The 17,631-nt window shown below is 32.3% G+C and overlaps 2 protein-coding genes and 1 pseudogene across 2 annotated transcripts; 2 read left to right on the top strand and 1 right to left on the bottom strand.

Moving 5' to 3' along the window:
- Positions 1-363: 363 nt before the first annotated feature.
- On the top strand, positions 364-5,860 carry LOC111284249 (cation/H(+) antiporter 15-like). Its single transcript, XM_089761549.1, has 10 exons — positions 364-785; positions 849-1,221; positions 1,613-1,669; positions 1,829-1,896; positions 1,941-2,150; positions 2,957-3,014; positions 3,121-3,228; positions 3,356-4,289; positions 4,897-4,972; positions 5,773-5,860. Exons 1-10 carry the CDS (start codon positions 364-366, stop codon positions 5,858-5,860), a joined length of 2,394 nt encoding a protein of 797 aa, XP_089617675.1.
- A 3,422-nt stretch (positions 5,861-9,282) lies between these two features.
- On the bottom strand, positions 9,283-10,305 carry LOC111285728 (6,7-dimethyl-8-ribityllumazine synthase). Its single transcript, XM_022875309.2, has one exon. The coding sequence runs from the start codon at positions 10,196-10,198 to the stop codon at positions 9,737-9,739; it is 462 nt and encodes a 153-aa protein (XP_022731044.1). The 5' UTR covers positions 10,199-10,305; the 3' UTR covers positions 9,283-9,736.
- Positions 10,306-16,602: 6,297 nt separating this feature from the next.
- Positions 16,603-17,618, top strand: LOC111284248 (GDSL esterase/lipase At1g06990-like; annotated as a pseudogene).
- The last annotated feature ends 13 nt before the right edge of the window (positions 17,619-17,631 follow it).

The raw sequence follows: 17,631 nt of genomic DNA, 5'->3' as shown, positions 1-17,631 counted from the left end.
CCTATCCTTTTTATTCAACTTTCTATTTCAGCTCTACTCACTGCCATATTCAAGTTATTTTTCGACCCTCTTGGTGGGCTTGCATTTTTCTCACAGATGTTGGTAAGCACTAATTCATTCTTTAAATTCTTCCTTAATTTTTTTTTTCATTTTCCACCCAAGTAATTGCTAATTTCTAAGGTTTTGATGTTTAATGCAACCTACTACAGACCGGTATTGTAACGGGACCTACATTTTGTGGGCAGAACAATCCTATCATGAAAGCCATTTTATCCCGACTCAAATCTTTATGTCAACTAAACATTTGCCATTTTTGGGTGCACGCTGTTTCCGTTTTTAGTTGGAGTAAAAACGGATTTAAGCATGGTTAAGAAAACAGGAAAGAAAGCAGTGATCATTGCAGTGATCATTGGCCTTCTATCTTTTGCGTTGCCCATTACTCTGAACACAATCCTTGCTGCTATTTTGAAGCATAATGTTAAAATGCATCCAGAAATACAGAAATCCATATATTTCGTCGCAGCATTTCTTGCTTTAAATTCCTTTCATGTCGTAGTCTGCCTTCTAACTGATCTGAATCTACTCAACTCAGAGCTCGGCCGGTTAGCCACGTCTTCTTCTTTGGTTAGTGGCATGCTTTCTAGGTGTTGGATAATTGTAATCTTCACATTTATGCAATGTCACGTAGGAAAACAGGAAACTCATATGGATGTTCCTATCTCTTGCCGCCGTGGTGATGTTCATAGCATACATCTTGCGGCTTGTGATGTTGGCCATGGTTGGGAGTACAAATGAAGGAAAATCTGTGAAAGAGGATCATATCTTGGCTATCTTCATAACGGTTTTAGGGTGTTTATTCGTAAGCGAAATAATTGGGCATCATATGATCATGAGGCCAATGTTTTTGGGCATGGCAACCCCAGAAGGACGCCTTTAGGATCAGCACTGGTTAACAAACTTGATTCTTACGTTTCCTCTATTCTCCTACCAAGCTATTTCGCACTAACCGGAAATGGCATAAACATCCTAAATGTACATTCACAGTCTGTGGTTATCATCGAGTTTATGGCTGTTTGTAACTTTATTGCCAAGCTTTCGGAAACCGTCTTGCCTTCACTCTACCGCAAGATGCTCCCTCTTGATGCTCTTTCCTTAGGGCTTATCATGAGTGCCCAGGGCAACACCGATGTCTTGGTTCTACAGCAGGGATTGAGCCTTGAAGTACGTAAATAATACAATACCTTTTGTTAGGAATAATGACTTAAATCCTATAAGATATCTGTTTGAGATTTGTTAGAGATTTTTTTGGGATTTGCCAAATATTATTTGATGGACAATAAGACTTGCAAAAAAAGAATTATAAGGGAAAGAGGATTCTTAATAGGCAAGTTTGACTTATAGGAAAAGAATTCTAAGAGGAAAGGGATTCTTAATAAGCAAGTTTGTATAGTTATAAATAAGTGAAGTCTCTATTGGATTAGGTATGATAAAAAGATGTAACAGAGTTGAAGGATTTTGTAGGATAGACACCCCATAGGAGTACTGGAGATTTACGTTCTATTAGGGTGTGTGTTTGAATGTTTCTGTTAGGGTGTGTGTTTGAATGTTTGAGAGTGAACTAGAGGAGACTGAAAAGGTCCACATAGATATGATGTATGGGTGCATATGGGTATATATTTGATTGTGTTAAAATGGTACACATGGATATGTATTTATTTGGGTTGAGAATACTCCATAGGACTAGAGGAGATTGTGAGTGTTTTATGAGTATTGATTGTTGAGTGAGGTTGATAATTTGATTTGTATATTTGTAATTCTCTACAACTAGTGGATTTTATTTTTTATCCGTGGACGTAAGTCAATTGAACCGAACCACGTTAAATTATTGTCTCTTGTGTGATTGTTTGATCGTTTGATTCAACTTTCGCTGGTATGATTAGATTGAGGCCTTCTATTCCTAACAAGTGGTATCATAACTATGGTGATTCTCAACAAGTAGTATCAGAGCGGAAGGTTCAAGACATGAAAAAAATTGAAGCTTTGAGATGTGAGAAAATCATGGTTCGAGACATGGGAAGAGACAAGTTCAGAGAAGCTCGATTCAAGAGAAGAGTTCAAGTTCATACTTTGAGGATTAAAGATCGGTTGGCGTAAAGCGTAAAGACACACAAGAGAAGATGATTGTGAGACTTACATCGCAAGTAGAGCCAAGCATGTTTAATATAAAGACATATGATTGATGAAATTTGAGTCAATATGGAGATCGTTAGGAATAATGACTCAAATCTTATAAGAGATCTATTTGGGATTTGTTAGAGATTATTTTGGGATTAGTCAAATATTACTTAATGGACAAGAAAACTTATAAAAGAATAATTCTAAGGGAAAAAGAATTATTAATAGTCAAGTTTGACTTGCAGTAGAAGAATTCTAAGAGGAAAAGGATTCTTAATAGGTAAATTTGTATGGTTATAAATAAGTGAAGTCTCTATATGATTAGGTATAAGAAAAAAATGTAAAAGAGTTATAAGATTTTATGGGATAAATACTCTATAGGAGTACTGGAGATTTATGTTCTATAGGGGTGTGTGTTTGAATATTTGAGAGTGAACTAGAGGAGACTGAAAGGCCACATAGGTATGATGTATGAGTGCATATGGATATATGTTTGGTTGTGTTAAAAGAGTGCACATGAGTATGTATTTGTTTGGGTTGAGAATATTTCATAAAACTAGAGGAGATTGAGAGTGTATTATGAGTATTGATTGTTAAGTGAGGTTGATGATTTAATTTGTATGTTTATAATTCTCTACAACTAATGAATTTTATTTCTCATCCGTAGACATAAGTTAATTAGATCGAACTATGTTAAATTATTATCTATTATGTGATTATTTGATCGTTTGATTTGACTTTCGTTGATGAGATTAAATTGAAACATTTTATTCCTAATAAGTGATATAAGAGCTATAATGATCCTCGACATCTTTTCCATGGTTAATATATTTGTTCAAGTAATGCCGGTTCTTTTATTTTCTTTGTGTCCCCGTGAGTTTCTGTCAGACCAAAATGCAATCAGATTAGTGCGCCGTGCCAACATGCCTTTTTTGTTTTTGGCAGCTCATTGACCCAGAATCATATACCGTGATGTCGATATCATTGGTTTTGATGACTGGAATCGTTACACCCCTAGTGAAATTTCTTTACAAGCCATCTGACACATTTCCCGTAAGAAAAGGTCCATTCAACACACACATCCAGAGGCAGAGCTCCGAATGATGGCCGATATTTACTGCCAATATCAGACTCCTTCTATTGTTAATCTTCTCGAATTATCAAATCCAACTGTAAAAAGCCCCACTTGCTTCTACGTGCGGTTCACCTCCTGGAGCTCATTGGCCGATCAGCTCCACTTCTCATATTTCATCAGCCAGAGGGAAATAGAAAGAGTTCTTTTCAAGTGCAGTCCGAGCGCATCTTAAACGCATTCAGATTGTACGAGGAGAGTAATGAGGGTTCTGTTGTTGTCAACTTATTCACAGCCGTTTCACCTTATGTCACAATGCATGATGAAATATACAGTCTTGCCTTGGAAAAGAGAGTTTCGTTTGTGATTATCCCATTCCACAAGCAATGGAGAACAAGCACTCAAATGGAAGAATTGCCACCGCCAGTCAGATCAGTGAATCAACAAATCCTCCGAAAAGCCCCCTGTTCTGTCGGGATCTTGGTGGACCGTGGCATATCGACTGGCAGTAGTTCCTTGTCAAGTAAAAGTTCATACAACATTGGAATGATCTTTGTGGAAGGCCCCCATGATCGGGAAGCATTAGCATACGTCATGCGCATGGGAGAAGGCCCCAGCATAAGAATCACGGTGACCCGTTTGGTTGATTCTAACAAGAAAAAAAGAGAAGGCAGCACCCATCATCAGGAACTAGATGAGCACATTGTGAACGACTTTAGGATCGCGCATGTGGGGAAAAAACATCACGTCTACAAGGAGGAATTGGTGTGTGATAGCGTGGAAACGATTAGGGTAATCCGATCCATGGAGAATAGTTATGATCTCATTTTGGTGGGAAGACGCCATGACAATAATTCGCCATTGTTCATGGGGTTTACAGAGTGGAATGAGTTTCCGGAGCTAGGATTTGTAGGGGACATGTTAGCCTCATCAGACTCCGGTTGTCAAGTCTCTGCGCTGGTGGTGCAACAGCAAACATTTGCAAGAAAGACTAAAACTGGCAGCTCTAATTTCCTGATGGAGGATTCATGCGCCCAACAAGGTTAATAGAGTGTTCCCAGAGTTTAGAAATTAGTACTTGTAAATTAAAGATTAAAAATTTCCTTAGAAAACAATAAAAATATAAAAGATTTATCTAAATAAAATTATAAAATTTAAGGATCTTTTATTATTTTAACCTACTAATTAATTAGAATGCAACCATTTAAATCCTATACATATATATATTTTTCTTTCTTTTTTTTTTTCTTTTCTCTCTCTGTCTGTATAGTTTGTATATCATTGCATTTTCCAACATCAAGTTCCAATATATTGCTCTGTTCTGTTGCATTTATATAGGGTTCTTCCTTCTTCTTTTTTAACTTATCAAAGATTATTGGTTTTATCGACTTTTTCCATTCCATGTATATGTTCTGCTGATTTCGTCGGAATTAATTTCTAATGTTTTAAAAAAAAAATTGTTGAAAAGATACCCGCGCACAAAATGGAAGAATATATTATTAATTAGAGATGGATGCAACTGTAAATATCAATATATGTCAAATTTGAAATATTTGTAATTTCTTTATCTAACATAACTTGTTTTTATTCATCTTGATGTATACTTAATAATAGTTTTTACAGTTTTTTTTTTTTTCCATTTTTTCCAGGTTTTTTTGAACATCTGTCCTCTGCCCCTTTCGCTGCCTTGCTTGGTGCCTGCATTCTAATCATACCACATGTCCAGTACTTATGACTGTTTAATGCTAGTACTGAAGCAAAGCTGCCGTTAATGAACCAAAGCTTGCTTCTAATGGTAAACACACATCCTTTGCATCGAAACCAATGATACCATATAAGAAGTTTAGAGTTTTTTTTTTTTTTTTTTAAATGTTTATATTATATTTATTTTAATATTTATATTTAATAAGTATTTTAAATTTATTTTTTTATTTTTATTTTTAAGTATTTAAAGAGTACAGATAATTTTTATTTTCAAAATTTTTTAAAAAATAAAAATAAAAATTTATCTTTTAGTTTTTTTATTTTTATCTTATATATTTAAATAATTTTTTATAAATATATATTAATATATTTTTTTCAAAAGATATATTTCAATTAATTTAAAATAATAATTTATATTATTTAATAAAAAATTTATTTACTAAATATATATAAATACATATAAGATATAGATACGAGATGAATATTTTATTATCTATTCTTATTCATATATCTAATAAAATTTTAAAATCATATATAACTTCCTTATCATACTCACAATATAATACTCAATTTCATTATGATAAAAAATTAAAATATTTGTTGATTATGGATAAAATTGATATTCTTAATCTTTTCATTGTTATGACAAAAGATAATAACATGGAATTTCTTTTTTCTTGGATAAATAATGAATTTATTCCAAAATTCAAAAAGCAAATATCGGTCTTCAACGTTAAAAAAAAAAAAACAAAACAAAACAAAAAATAAAAAATACTGCAACAAATCTAATTTTGTTAGCTTATACCTCAACTTTCACATAGTCTTTTTCAGAGTCTTATTCCTAAGTTAATTGACCATAGGCAATTTGATCAAGATCAACATAATCATACTTTAGGATCTTTCAAATAAAGCACGGCAAGATAATCACATCACTTGACGACTCGCCTAAGATCCTATTAATAATATATCAAGACAATCACTTCAATCTGATCACTTGATATTTAATTTGTCTAAAATTATTAAATACAATTTATATCTATCTAAAATTATTAAATGTAACTTATATCTATTCGCATGAATCCTTTTCAAACTACATACAAACATCTTATTAGCTATCAATGTCTCAAGTTAGATTACCACCTCTTAATCTCATACATAAGATAATTAGAAGACCAAATACGTGAGAGAGAACCCTTCTACACACTCTAACTCACTTCCATTGAAGTTTTTTTCACACACTTCACCACTTTCATCTCTTTCTTTCATTCCTTCCTTCTTTATCTCAAGTATCTTGCTGACTTGAGTATCAAAACACTCTTTTGAAATAATAACTATGTTACTTTTAATAATTTTATTAGCTACAAATTCAAACTGTTCTTCCTTCAACCTCACTTCTTTCTTTTCAGTTAAGAAAATCCAAAAACATCGTCAACAAGGAAACTGTTGAAATCTTACATAAGCAACTATCAATTGAAAATATCATTGGATTTCTCTTTTGAATTGAATGTTTACATGAATTCCTATTTTATCAGACACTATATATATATATATATTGTAGACTTGGTGACTATTGAGTAATGTTATGACTCCCAACAAAGCCCAATAAGCACTGGTCACATTTTGCGAGCCATAGGCCCTATGAGTTTGCAGACTATTGGGCTATATGGATAGAGGCCTAGAAGCAGAAGAAAATATCCAAATAAGAAAAGAATGCACCCAATAAAAAACGGCTGTCAAAGATTGTTACATCATCAAATTTTGTGAGGTTTCTAAATGTAAATAAATAAAAATAATTTTGATATAAAATTGAGAAATGACAGAACTATAATTAAAAACAAAAAATTTTAAATACCATTTTAAGATATGCGGTCCTTATTGCATTTTTTTTTTTTGGATATGTACGTAAAACAATAAGTTTGTACAAAAGGAAATTAATGTGGTAATTATGGTATATTGAACAAGAATTATCTCAATCTCTATGCCTAGTTTAAGTTCAATGGACTTCTAAATATATAAAATAAAATTGTTTGTACAGTTTTTTAGGGTCTAATTGTTAGTAAACGTTCTAAATTAATAATTTTAAAAAACATTTTCCCTTAATATATTAGAATTATAACATTTGATAAGTGATTGTTGCATCTAATTACATGAGAAATGGTATTTTCTTTCTTAAAATAGCACTTTACCATGTCTAAATTCCTTTTTTTTTTTTTAATAAAACTGATTTACCAATATCAAAGCAAAATCCTCCTAAATTTAAGATATAGTTGATGCTGGACGATACCAAGCTTTTTTTCAAGTTAAACCCAAATCCCTTTAATCCCCATATGATACGAGGTTAATTATATTATCTTGGTGAAAGGGACATTATCAACATACTCAATAGCTCAAATTAATTTCAATTGAATCCGAAAATTAATCTAATTGATTTATAAATTACCTTTAAAAAATATTATTCAATATTATATTTAAAATTCAAATAAGATTACACATGAAAATCTTTCTCTTATCTTCAAGCTATTTCCTGCATTGTAAAAAAAATTAACTTCAATTGGGATTGACAACTTCAGCATATTTTAGATTTTATTATAGGCTCGCATACATAAGATGCCATTTGACTAGAGATATATATTATTAAAACTCACTTCCCATATGGGCTATAGCTAGCATAAGTTTTGTATATATGACCTTAATTATGTCTCCAATCTAGAGAAAATCCGCAATGTTCTCCTCTTGGAATTGGCGACTGAGCGCGTGAACTCAGCCTTGGTTACCAATTTTGTCGTCGCCAACGCTGCACTATGGGCTCGACGCATGGTTCATGGGGATCTCCCAACTTAATTTAGAGTATTATTATTAATCAATCAACCATATCATAAAATTGGGTTTATTTGTGTGTGATGAATTGTTGGTAAAAAAAGCAGTTAAATACATATATATGGCTAGCTTGAGAATGTAACAACAGAGGTGAATCCATGTGCTTCTCTTTTTAAGTTAAAGCAGAATCAGTTTAAAAAATCATAAACTCCAAGAAGGGGAAATCTATGATCTGCAAAACTAAAACCAAGAAAAGTCTTTGTGTGGTCCAAAACATTTAAATAATTAGAAGTGTAGAGTTTGATAAAGGGATGTGTAAGTTTTGTCCAATATATATTTATGGGGGAATCCAATTTCCATGTGAGGACCGAATTATATATATGATAAATGTTTAAGGGGATTTGCCAGCTTGTTTTCCAATTATATTTATATGTAGCGTGGAGTTGTCGCTATTTATCAACTTTATGATTTTTTTTTTAATTAAGATAAAGCAAATTTATTATACAAGGGTTTGAGCTTTTGTCTTCTCAATCCAACAGCTATACTCGATCTTGTCCTTCAATCCATCAACCCCTTTTCTAATTTTCAGTCAAAAACTGAAAATTAACTTTCATTTTTCTTGTATCGATCCAAAATGAAAATTAAAATATGAGTTTATGTCGTCATTTAACCGAACCCAAAGTAAAGATTGAGTTGTTTCCCTTTTTTTTTTTTTTTTGAAAAAGATCAAAGAAGAAGAAAAAATAAATAAAAAGAGAGAGGGTCAACTAATCATATAAGGAGTTTGCCATAGATGGCAAAAACCAAGTTACCAGTTGTAAGATGAAAGGAGCTGGCAATAATTTACAACTTGATGATATAAATTAAACTAATCTTTTCTTTGAGAATGGATAGTTCAACTCTTCCCAAGCTTAAAGAATAAATGTAAAGCTCACAATCATTAACCTTAAACTTTAATCTATTGCTTTTGATAATAATTTAAAGAGATGTCCCTCCTTTTGTTTACTAACAAATTGTGTTATTTGATTAAGCATATTTGGACCTTGATCGTTGCACATAATAATTATATATTACATAGAACATTTCTTAATGTGCATGTACTATTAAGCATTAATTAAAAAAGGAAAAAGCAAAAAAACCCACGACGTGCAACTAATCGGAAGTCATTGTTCTTCATTCAATTAATCACATCTGATATCATTGTGAGTGGTTTGTCACTTTGCAATGATAAATAACATATGATAAAAATGCCCATTAACGGCTCTTGAACTAATAAAAATTGAACAAGTCGGATGATTAATTAATTAATTAAGCTGATACATATCAATTTTAAGCTTGTTGCCATCGAAAAAGAAATAGTAAGCTTGCTATCTCATACATATCAATGTGATTAACCCTGCAACTATATATGAACTGTGTAAATTTATTGAATTATAATGCAAATTCAATGTAATACTTTATCAAACCTTTTGTGAATGAAAATCAAAGAAATGAAGGGATTCATCTTCTGAAAATGATTCAAAATCGATCAAATTATACACATACAAATTAAAAGAAACTATCACAATGATCAATTTCATGAAACAAATATATCAAGCAACAAATTATTAATTTGAGAACATAACAGTACTTTGAAAGAAGAGGTAAAAAATGTAAAAATGAAGCATTTTTTACTTACATCTTGAGGGTGTAAATATAATACCATTAGTACAAATATTTCTCTCTCATTCTTTTCCCAGTGATCATATAGTTTCCATCATGATGCAAATGGTGGAATTCCGGATCTGCCATTATTGTAAGCAGACCCAAAAAAACAGAGAAAAGGGAATTGAAGTATATCATATCCACAAAACCAACACCTCACGTATAAGAAAAAAAAAAAAAAAACCGTCCCCATTGCATGATTGAACCACTGCGCGGTTATCTATGGAGATGTGATCAGATCACGGCACGGAAAAGAAGAAATTGTTAGTCTTCGGAGATGCTTGCGAGATGAGGCCGCCATACTCCGACACGACCGTGCTGGCGATCCTTACGTGAAGAATGTTTCTTCTCTGAAATATTGACGTTTGATATGTAACGATTGCAATATGAAACAACGTCATCATTGTTGCATTTTTTGCTCTTCTTGGAGGAATTTTTATGGTGCATACCGCACTTTTTCTTCTCCGGTAGCGAAGACGATGGGATCAAAAAGTATATGCTGCCTCTTTTGAGCTCGGATTCCGGAGAGAGGATCAAAATTTTACGTACAACACCTTGAGAGCATGGTTTGCTTAGGACATGATTAGGGTTGGCCTTGAGAATCTCACCAGCCGTGACCGGACGCGTAATTTCTTCTACATACCCATTCAAATGGACTATACGGATCAAGTCTAGAGCCCCACAAGGAAGAACACAAGCCAAACAACACCTTAAACTATTGCCCATGTCTTTGGAATCAACTCTTCAGGCCACTTCTCTCAAGTTTTCAAACTTTTTTTTTTTTTTGTTCTCCTCTTTCTTGGACTGAATTGTGATCAAGGGTGGACACTGTTATATAGCATCAACCGTACTCATATGCAGAAAAGTATAGAATATTACTATATTTTATGCCTTATTCTAAATTACGAAAATGTCCTACTCCTACTCCTATAATAATATGACTATATATAGATATATGAGTAGGTTTTATTAATTAATTAATTAATTAATTAATCTTAATGTTGAAGTCTGGTCTTCCTAATTAAGGGTGCTCGTATGATTGCCTTGTAATTAACTTAAGCCGCCTTGTGCTGTAATTGTAAGAACAAGTAAATTGGGGTTAGGCTTTAAGTTATCATGTTGTAATTATGGAAAGGCAAAGGGATAATCCCCATTGCTTTAAATATGTTTGCTTATAGCTTGCTCTTAGAAATTTGGCCGTCGAAATCTACATAAGAAATTAGCAAAATTATCTTCACAAACTTAACTAATAATTAAAACGACCTGATGCTTTTCGATTAAAAAAAAAAAGAGTTGATGCTGAAAGTTAAAGAAACTTAGAAGTAAATGATTTTGAGTTTAATTAATTAATTTCCTGCTTAAGTATTATTTTAAATTGACACAAACCCCATAATAAAAAAATTAAGATAAATTATGAGTTTAATTCTTCTTAAACCAATAATTTTAAAAAAATTTAACTAACATATATGTCATCTGAGTTAATATTTAATTAACCGATTTAATCTAATTCTTAATTACACCAATTTGTATAAACAAAACTACCTTAACTCTCACTCATAATCTCAGGTAACAAACTAACAATGTTTGAATTTACTTCTTGATACTTTAAATTATCGAAAAATCAACACAAAAAGGATTTTTTTGGGAAACTATAGAGGATTAAGTTTTAAACTAATACCTAATCTTAAAGAATACTGTGAATAAAAATAATAACATTATGGGCAAACGATGGGTCCTACAACAGCATGCCCCACGAGGGCTATATCGCGAATATAGGCAGAGGTTGGGATAGAACAAAAATCAATAGTCTTTAAGTTTTAAATAAATAAATAATTGGCTTTGGAGTTGGAGTTGGAGTTGGAGTTGGAGTTGGACTAAATTAAAGTAAATATTATTAGCTACGGAATGAAAATTCAAGAGTACACGTTATATACTTGTATTTAATTTTGTTGTTAGTGATCTGTTCACCGGCGGTGAGCTGCCAACAGAAGGGGTGTCACTGGTCACGGCCATGAATCATTGGACCAGTCTGGCCATGAACATATGGGCCCTTTGAGAGTTGTTTCGGACCCCCGTGAACTTGGCTAGCCAGCTAGTTACTGATTGGACTTCAATGAAGGACAATTTTTTTTTTCTTTTTATTTGGAAATAAAAAGAAAAAGTATTCGTACCACTAACTAATTATTTGATACTAAAAATATAAATGTTACACCTGAAAACAAAGAAAAAAAATTATATATAACGATATTTAGCACCATTTTTTTTCTCAACTAGCTATATATCTAAAGGAAAAGCAAAGGAAAAATGGACATTTCTCTCTTTGCCCTGCTATGCTAAAATACTAGTCAAATCAATATCTCTAAAAATAACAATTTTCTATATCAATTGAAATAGTAATACATATACATATAACTTTCTTTTTCTTTTTGAAATTGATAAAGTTTGTCTCGTGATGAAATAACAATATTTCCTGTCTCATAAATATTATTTTAGTTTGATTTTTGATGATCATATTCTTTTAATTTTGATGATCGCCAAAAAAGCAAAATATTACATGCAAACATATACATACATATATATATATATATTAATTTTACTTAATTTATGACTTCTAAGTTTTACAAATTATTACTCAATACATTACTAACTTATAGCTACATGTTAAAGGACCTATGAACTAAGGTTGCGTAAGAAGAGAGGGGGCACTGATATAATAAATCATAATCTCAAATTAGCAAAGATATTTGTAGTCAATTTGTATGCTTTTTTATTGAGGAGAGATTGCAAATTAATTAGGCAATATATATTAATTGTTTTATGCATTGAAAAATACTAAATTCAAACCAAAAAAACATGATACGTACATAAAAAGATAATATGTACTAATATTTTAGCTTGATTAAAAAAATCTATAAATATTGAGATTTGAAATCTAAACTTATTGTGTATCATTTTTAAGGTTAACGACATAAATCATAATAAACTGAGTTAAGTTTGAATTTCAAAATTTTGTCACTTTGATTGCTGATCACTTCATCTTAGTAGAGATTGCAAAGTGATAGCATACCCTTGAATGATCATAAACATATATGTTTTTGGTAAGAAATCTAATTACCATGGCATGGATATATGCAAGGATGATTTGGGGTACTACAAACAGTTTCATATGTAATAATTTAGCTACTAATTTCTACATCCCAAATCATTAATTATTAAGATTTCCCCTTGATTGAACATGGAAAGTTGGAAACTAATCAATTCAAATGGAATGGAATCCTAAGGTACGATTAATATTTTGTCCTCTAGCTTATATATATATATATAGGTAACCATAATCAATCCATCAAAATGATATACAATATTAGGGAACGAAGCTTCATGGCACCGAGGTTTTGCTCACCGACCATAGCCCTTGAAAAAGCTTAATCAACTAACCGACAACAATGGTTTAGAAGGTAGCTACGCACGCACGAGGCCTGCTGCTCACTGCCAAAAGATTCGTAAATTAAGATTCAATCTAAACAAAAAGAGGGAAAAAAAAACTATCCATTTGTTGAAGAACGTGAGTCAAGTCTGTCTTCACGCTAAGGCCAAGGTGGAAACCCCAATTAATTAATGTCAGTTTGATGCATAAACATTATCGATCATTTGCATTGGTCTTAAAGTATGATTGAAGAAGTTGTAACTTATACCGTAGTACTTTTTTTCTTATGGGAATCGTCTCACCATTTGTTTAATAATTTGTATTTTTGTCTTATCATCTCTAGGTTCAGATATATATATATATATATATATATCCTAAGTTTCATGTACGCATGCTTCATCGGATTTGCCTGGGGTTAGCAGCTGCTTTTTCATTCTGGTTCACTGAATCAAAATTAGCTGTATATATATATACAGCATTAAAATAATAGCTCACGGATTCTGCCAACAGATTTGGCATGAAAGAGATTAAAGTTACGGTTCTAAAACCAAAGCACAAATTAAATGTTGTAGAATTCAAAGTTTACCAATTCAAAATAAATGATTAATTAGAGACAAGAAGGTTTAGTACTATATATGCATATATTTTAAACAAACTTAAGATCAGTTTAAAATTTTTACTTCGTTATATAAGATGGATCATAGATATGAAAGTTATTATTGGCCTGTGAAATCAGAATATATATATATATATATATTTGTCTATAAATCAATGGATGACTTAGAGGTGTAAATGATACATTAGTACTCACAAACTACTCGGGTTCGATTTGAAAAAAACTCGAATTCGGTTCGATTATTATCGAATCAAGCTCGAGCTCGAGTAGCTCGACTTATCGATCGAGCCGAATTCGAGTATTCTTATATCTGACTCGAGTAACTCGCGAGCTTAATCGAGCTTTTATATTTAAATATATTTTTATTATTTTAATTAATAAAATATTTCGAGTTCGAATTCGAGCATGAATAATCGAACTATTATCGAGTATACGAATTGAGCTTATTTTTACATATTAATCGAACTTAATCGAGCGAGCTCGAGTAGCTCGAATTCGATCACGAATCAAACTCAAACTTGAAAAATAAAACTCGATCGAGCTTGAACCGAGTATCGAGCCCCGAATTATGAGTCGAGCTCGAGCTCGAACTTCTCACTATTCGACTCAACTCGATTCGTTTACACCCCTAGATAAACCAAAAAAAAAAAATTGGTGAAAGGTCAAGCTGCTCAAAACTACACATGTAACGATGGACTTGAAAGATTTTGCGCACCGTCTAAATCATGGCTTGTTGGTATGGTCGAATATCGAAACAAAGGCCAATAAGTTAAAAACAAACGACCCATATGGCTTATCTTTATCAATGGACCCGAACTAGAATTTGTGGTGTGATGAAGAATTATTGGTTGTTAGAGACGAAGATATATGTTCCCTTGTATTCGGCTTTGTCACTCTTCAATATTGGGAAGAAAGTAACTATTCATTGATTCCATTAACATAGTTATAAGAATTGCAAAGATGGGAAACGAAACTTGGACAGGTGGGCGAAAGCATCAATAAAAATCTATATATGTTGCACACGCGCACACCAGTCGAATCACAAAAGCAAGATAAACTAAGAAATTGCATGGAGACATCGAATTAAAAACATATATAGATAAAAAGAAAATAGAAAAAAGGGCCAACACATGTTAATGACCCAAGCTGGAAATGCCATGCCTTAATTGATCAGCTGCATAAAAAGTGGATATCAAAGCTCCACGAAGTCTTTCTAGACACCATTCCTCAAGGTTCGTCTTTTTCAATACTTTCTTTTCTTGGTACATGATTGAATTAATTGTAGGTTTTTCCTAATGGAATTAATAATTAATGTAGCAGTGGTATTTCAAAATATATATATATATATAAATATTACAGTTCAAGAATAGAGGAAAAAGTATTTTCAATTTATTAAATGTTATTGATTGTATGAATCAATTAAATTAAGTTAATGTAATTAATTTAATTAATTTAGTAAGTAATAAATGAGACATATATTAAGAAACTCATGCCTCGACTATATCAATAACCTGCTAAAACATGAGATTTCATAGATACGAAAGCACCAACCAAAGTCTTTTGGGACAGCGCAACTCTCCATGTTTGGTTGTTCAAGTTCCTTGAACTATGTTCCCCCTCTTCGACTACGAACAATGGATGCTGAACTTATTAAGATTTTGCACATCTTCGGCGAAATCTTCGCAGAATTTTCAATGGATAAATCAGAAGTGGTTGAGATATTAGTGTCTCTGGTCAATATTCTATATGTTTGGTTCTGCTTCAGCATGTTACAAACTAATTAAACTCAAGCGTGTCCTTTCTGCCTACTTTGAAGAAAATTAATACTATTTATATTTTGCTTCATGTTTGCGGACATCGAGTAGGATTTCATGAGAGATTTATTTGTGTTTAAAAACCATTAAAACAAATATAAAACACGATAACCCATGAATTCATTTAGTATTTTGTATTTGTATATTCAATTATTAATGCTTTTGATTTTGATAGTGAAAGGTCTTCGTCTTGGGCTTTGATCAATTTGACATTAAATTCAAGATTTTCACTACCTTGTTATCGAATTTTCTTATTCCAATCCTTGCTTTTCTTCTTAATTATAAATCATATATATATATATATATGTATATATTGGCGCACGCATAGCATAGAAACATATCAAAATGATGGGTTGGTAGTTGACCCAACCAAAGCTTGTAGTTCAATTGATATATTATTATGATGAAATTGGCTTTTGTGTAGCTCAGTTGGTTAGACTGTGCTGGGCTGTCTTCTGCCTCTATTGTGAAAGCTGAAACAATCTTTTGGGCTCGAAACCAATTTCCATTGATTGGGGCTCGGGAGGTTTGAACTTTTCCTCTAACCTTCTAAGGGATTTGTGGTTGAAACCATTTCGGCTTGAATCCTCCTCAAATTTTTGGGCTTTCTGGGCTCAATTTGTTTAAAGTTGAACCCCGTGTTTAGACTTTAACCAACTTGAGAAGTTCGACCCGCCCCACCACATAAATTCATAAATTGATCTCATAAATTCATTTTCAACTAAGATTAATATGACATTGATCTCTAACATTTATATAAGAAAACTTTCTTTTATTATAAATTGAGTTTTCAAAATCATACGTTACATTATATACAAAAAAATTGTATAATTTACTGTTAGTTTTATTGTATTTATATGTCTTTATTCGAATTTCAAGACAAAATTAAAATCATTCTAATTTAAAAAAAAAAAAAAAACCTTCTAAGTTAGAACAAGATTGTACTAGCAAGTATTTCTAATGCATCATTTTTTATCGAAATGATGCATATTTTGTGTACTAATTAATGTCTTGGTAACACAAAGTTTTACCTATCTATTTGTAGATAATTTTTAATGTTGACATTACCAGCTCAAGTTTTGGCTTTTGGTTTAGATTCAGCACAGCATTGTTCGTAATTAGGTATCAATAGAAGCAATAAAAATTAAGTCCAAGGCATTTGAGCAAGAAAACAACAAATCCAACATTAACTCCCACCTCCAAAAGTAGTAATCCTTCAATGAGCAGGTTGCCTCACTCAAATATAGAGTTTTTCATGCTTATCTGCCAATATTACTCATATCAGCCATTCCCTGACTTGTTTCTTTATAAATAACCATCATTAATCACCAAGTCGTCTAATTAGACTAAGATAACAATGGCAACCACCACACTCTTCATTATTTCCCTGCTGCACACTTGGATGAACTGCATCAGCACAAGCCACATAATGAAGCCCTCAACACTGCCAAAATTCACTGCAATTTTCATCTTTGGTGATTCAACAGTGGAAACGGTAACAAAAACTACATCAACACATATCTTAAGGCCAATTATCGCCCATATGGCCAACATTTTTCCGTCACATTCCTACAGGGAGTTTTCAAATGGAAAACTTGTTCCTGACTATTTGGCTTCCTCTCAGGGGATCAAAGACACAATCCCTCCTTTCCTGAATCCGAATCTATCAGATAATGATCTTCGTACAGGTGTTAACTTTACATCCGCTGGATCAGGATACGATGATTTAACTAGCAAACTATCTGGTTCTATCCCCTTGTCCGGGCAAATTGAGCTATTTAGGTGTTACCTAGAGAAGCTTGAGGGAACTGTGGGTGAAGAAAAGGCTAAGACGATGATTGGTGGGGCTGTGGTGGTGAATATTGCAGGACCTGATGACTTTTTTTTCAATTTCTAAGATATACCTACAAGGAGATTGCAGTTCAACATTAGCGAGTACCAAAACATTTTGCAGCAAAGTATAAAAAAAATTGTCACGGTAAATACAATTCTCTCTGATCTTTACTTACAATATACATGTTCACCAAACAAATACTTGGAACTATTTACTGATACAGAAAAGTCTACATATAGGAACTGTATGATCTTGGATTCCGAAACATGTTCCATTTCACATGATCAAGCTTGGAAATCCCTTGAAGAGGATGCCCGGAAGATCAAAATTCGGTTGCACAAGATTATAATGGCAAGCTTGAGAAGTTGTTACCTCAATTGCAGAAGCTGCTGCCAGGTAGCAAAATAGTCTATGTCGGAGCGTATGAGCTATTGGTTGACATGATAAATCACCCTAAAATATATGGTAAGC

The sequence above is a fragment of the Durio zibethinus genome, chromosome 6 (genome assembly GCF_047325235.1).
Source record: "Durio zibethinus cultivar Kanyao isolate XHJ-2024 chromosome 6, ASM4732523v1, whole genome shotgun sequence".
NCBI lineage: Eukaryota > Viridiplantae > Streptophyta > Magnoliopsida > Malvales > Malvaceae > Durio > Durio zibethinus.
The sequence above is the reverse complement of the archived record's forward strand: the minus strand, read 5'-3'. Positions and strand labels throughout refer to the sequence as shown.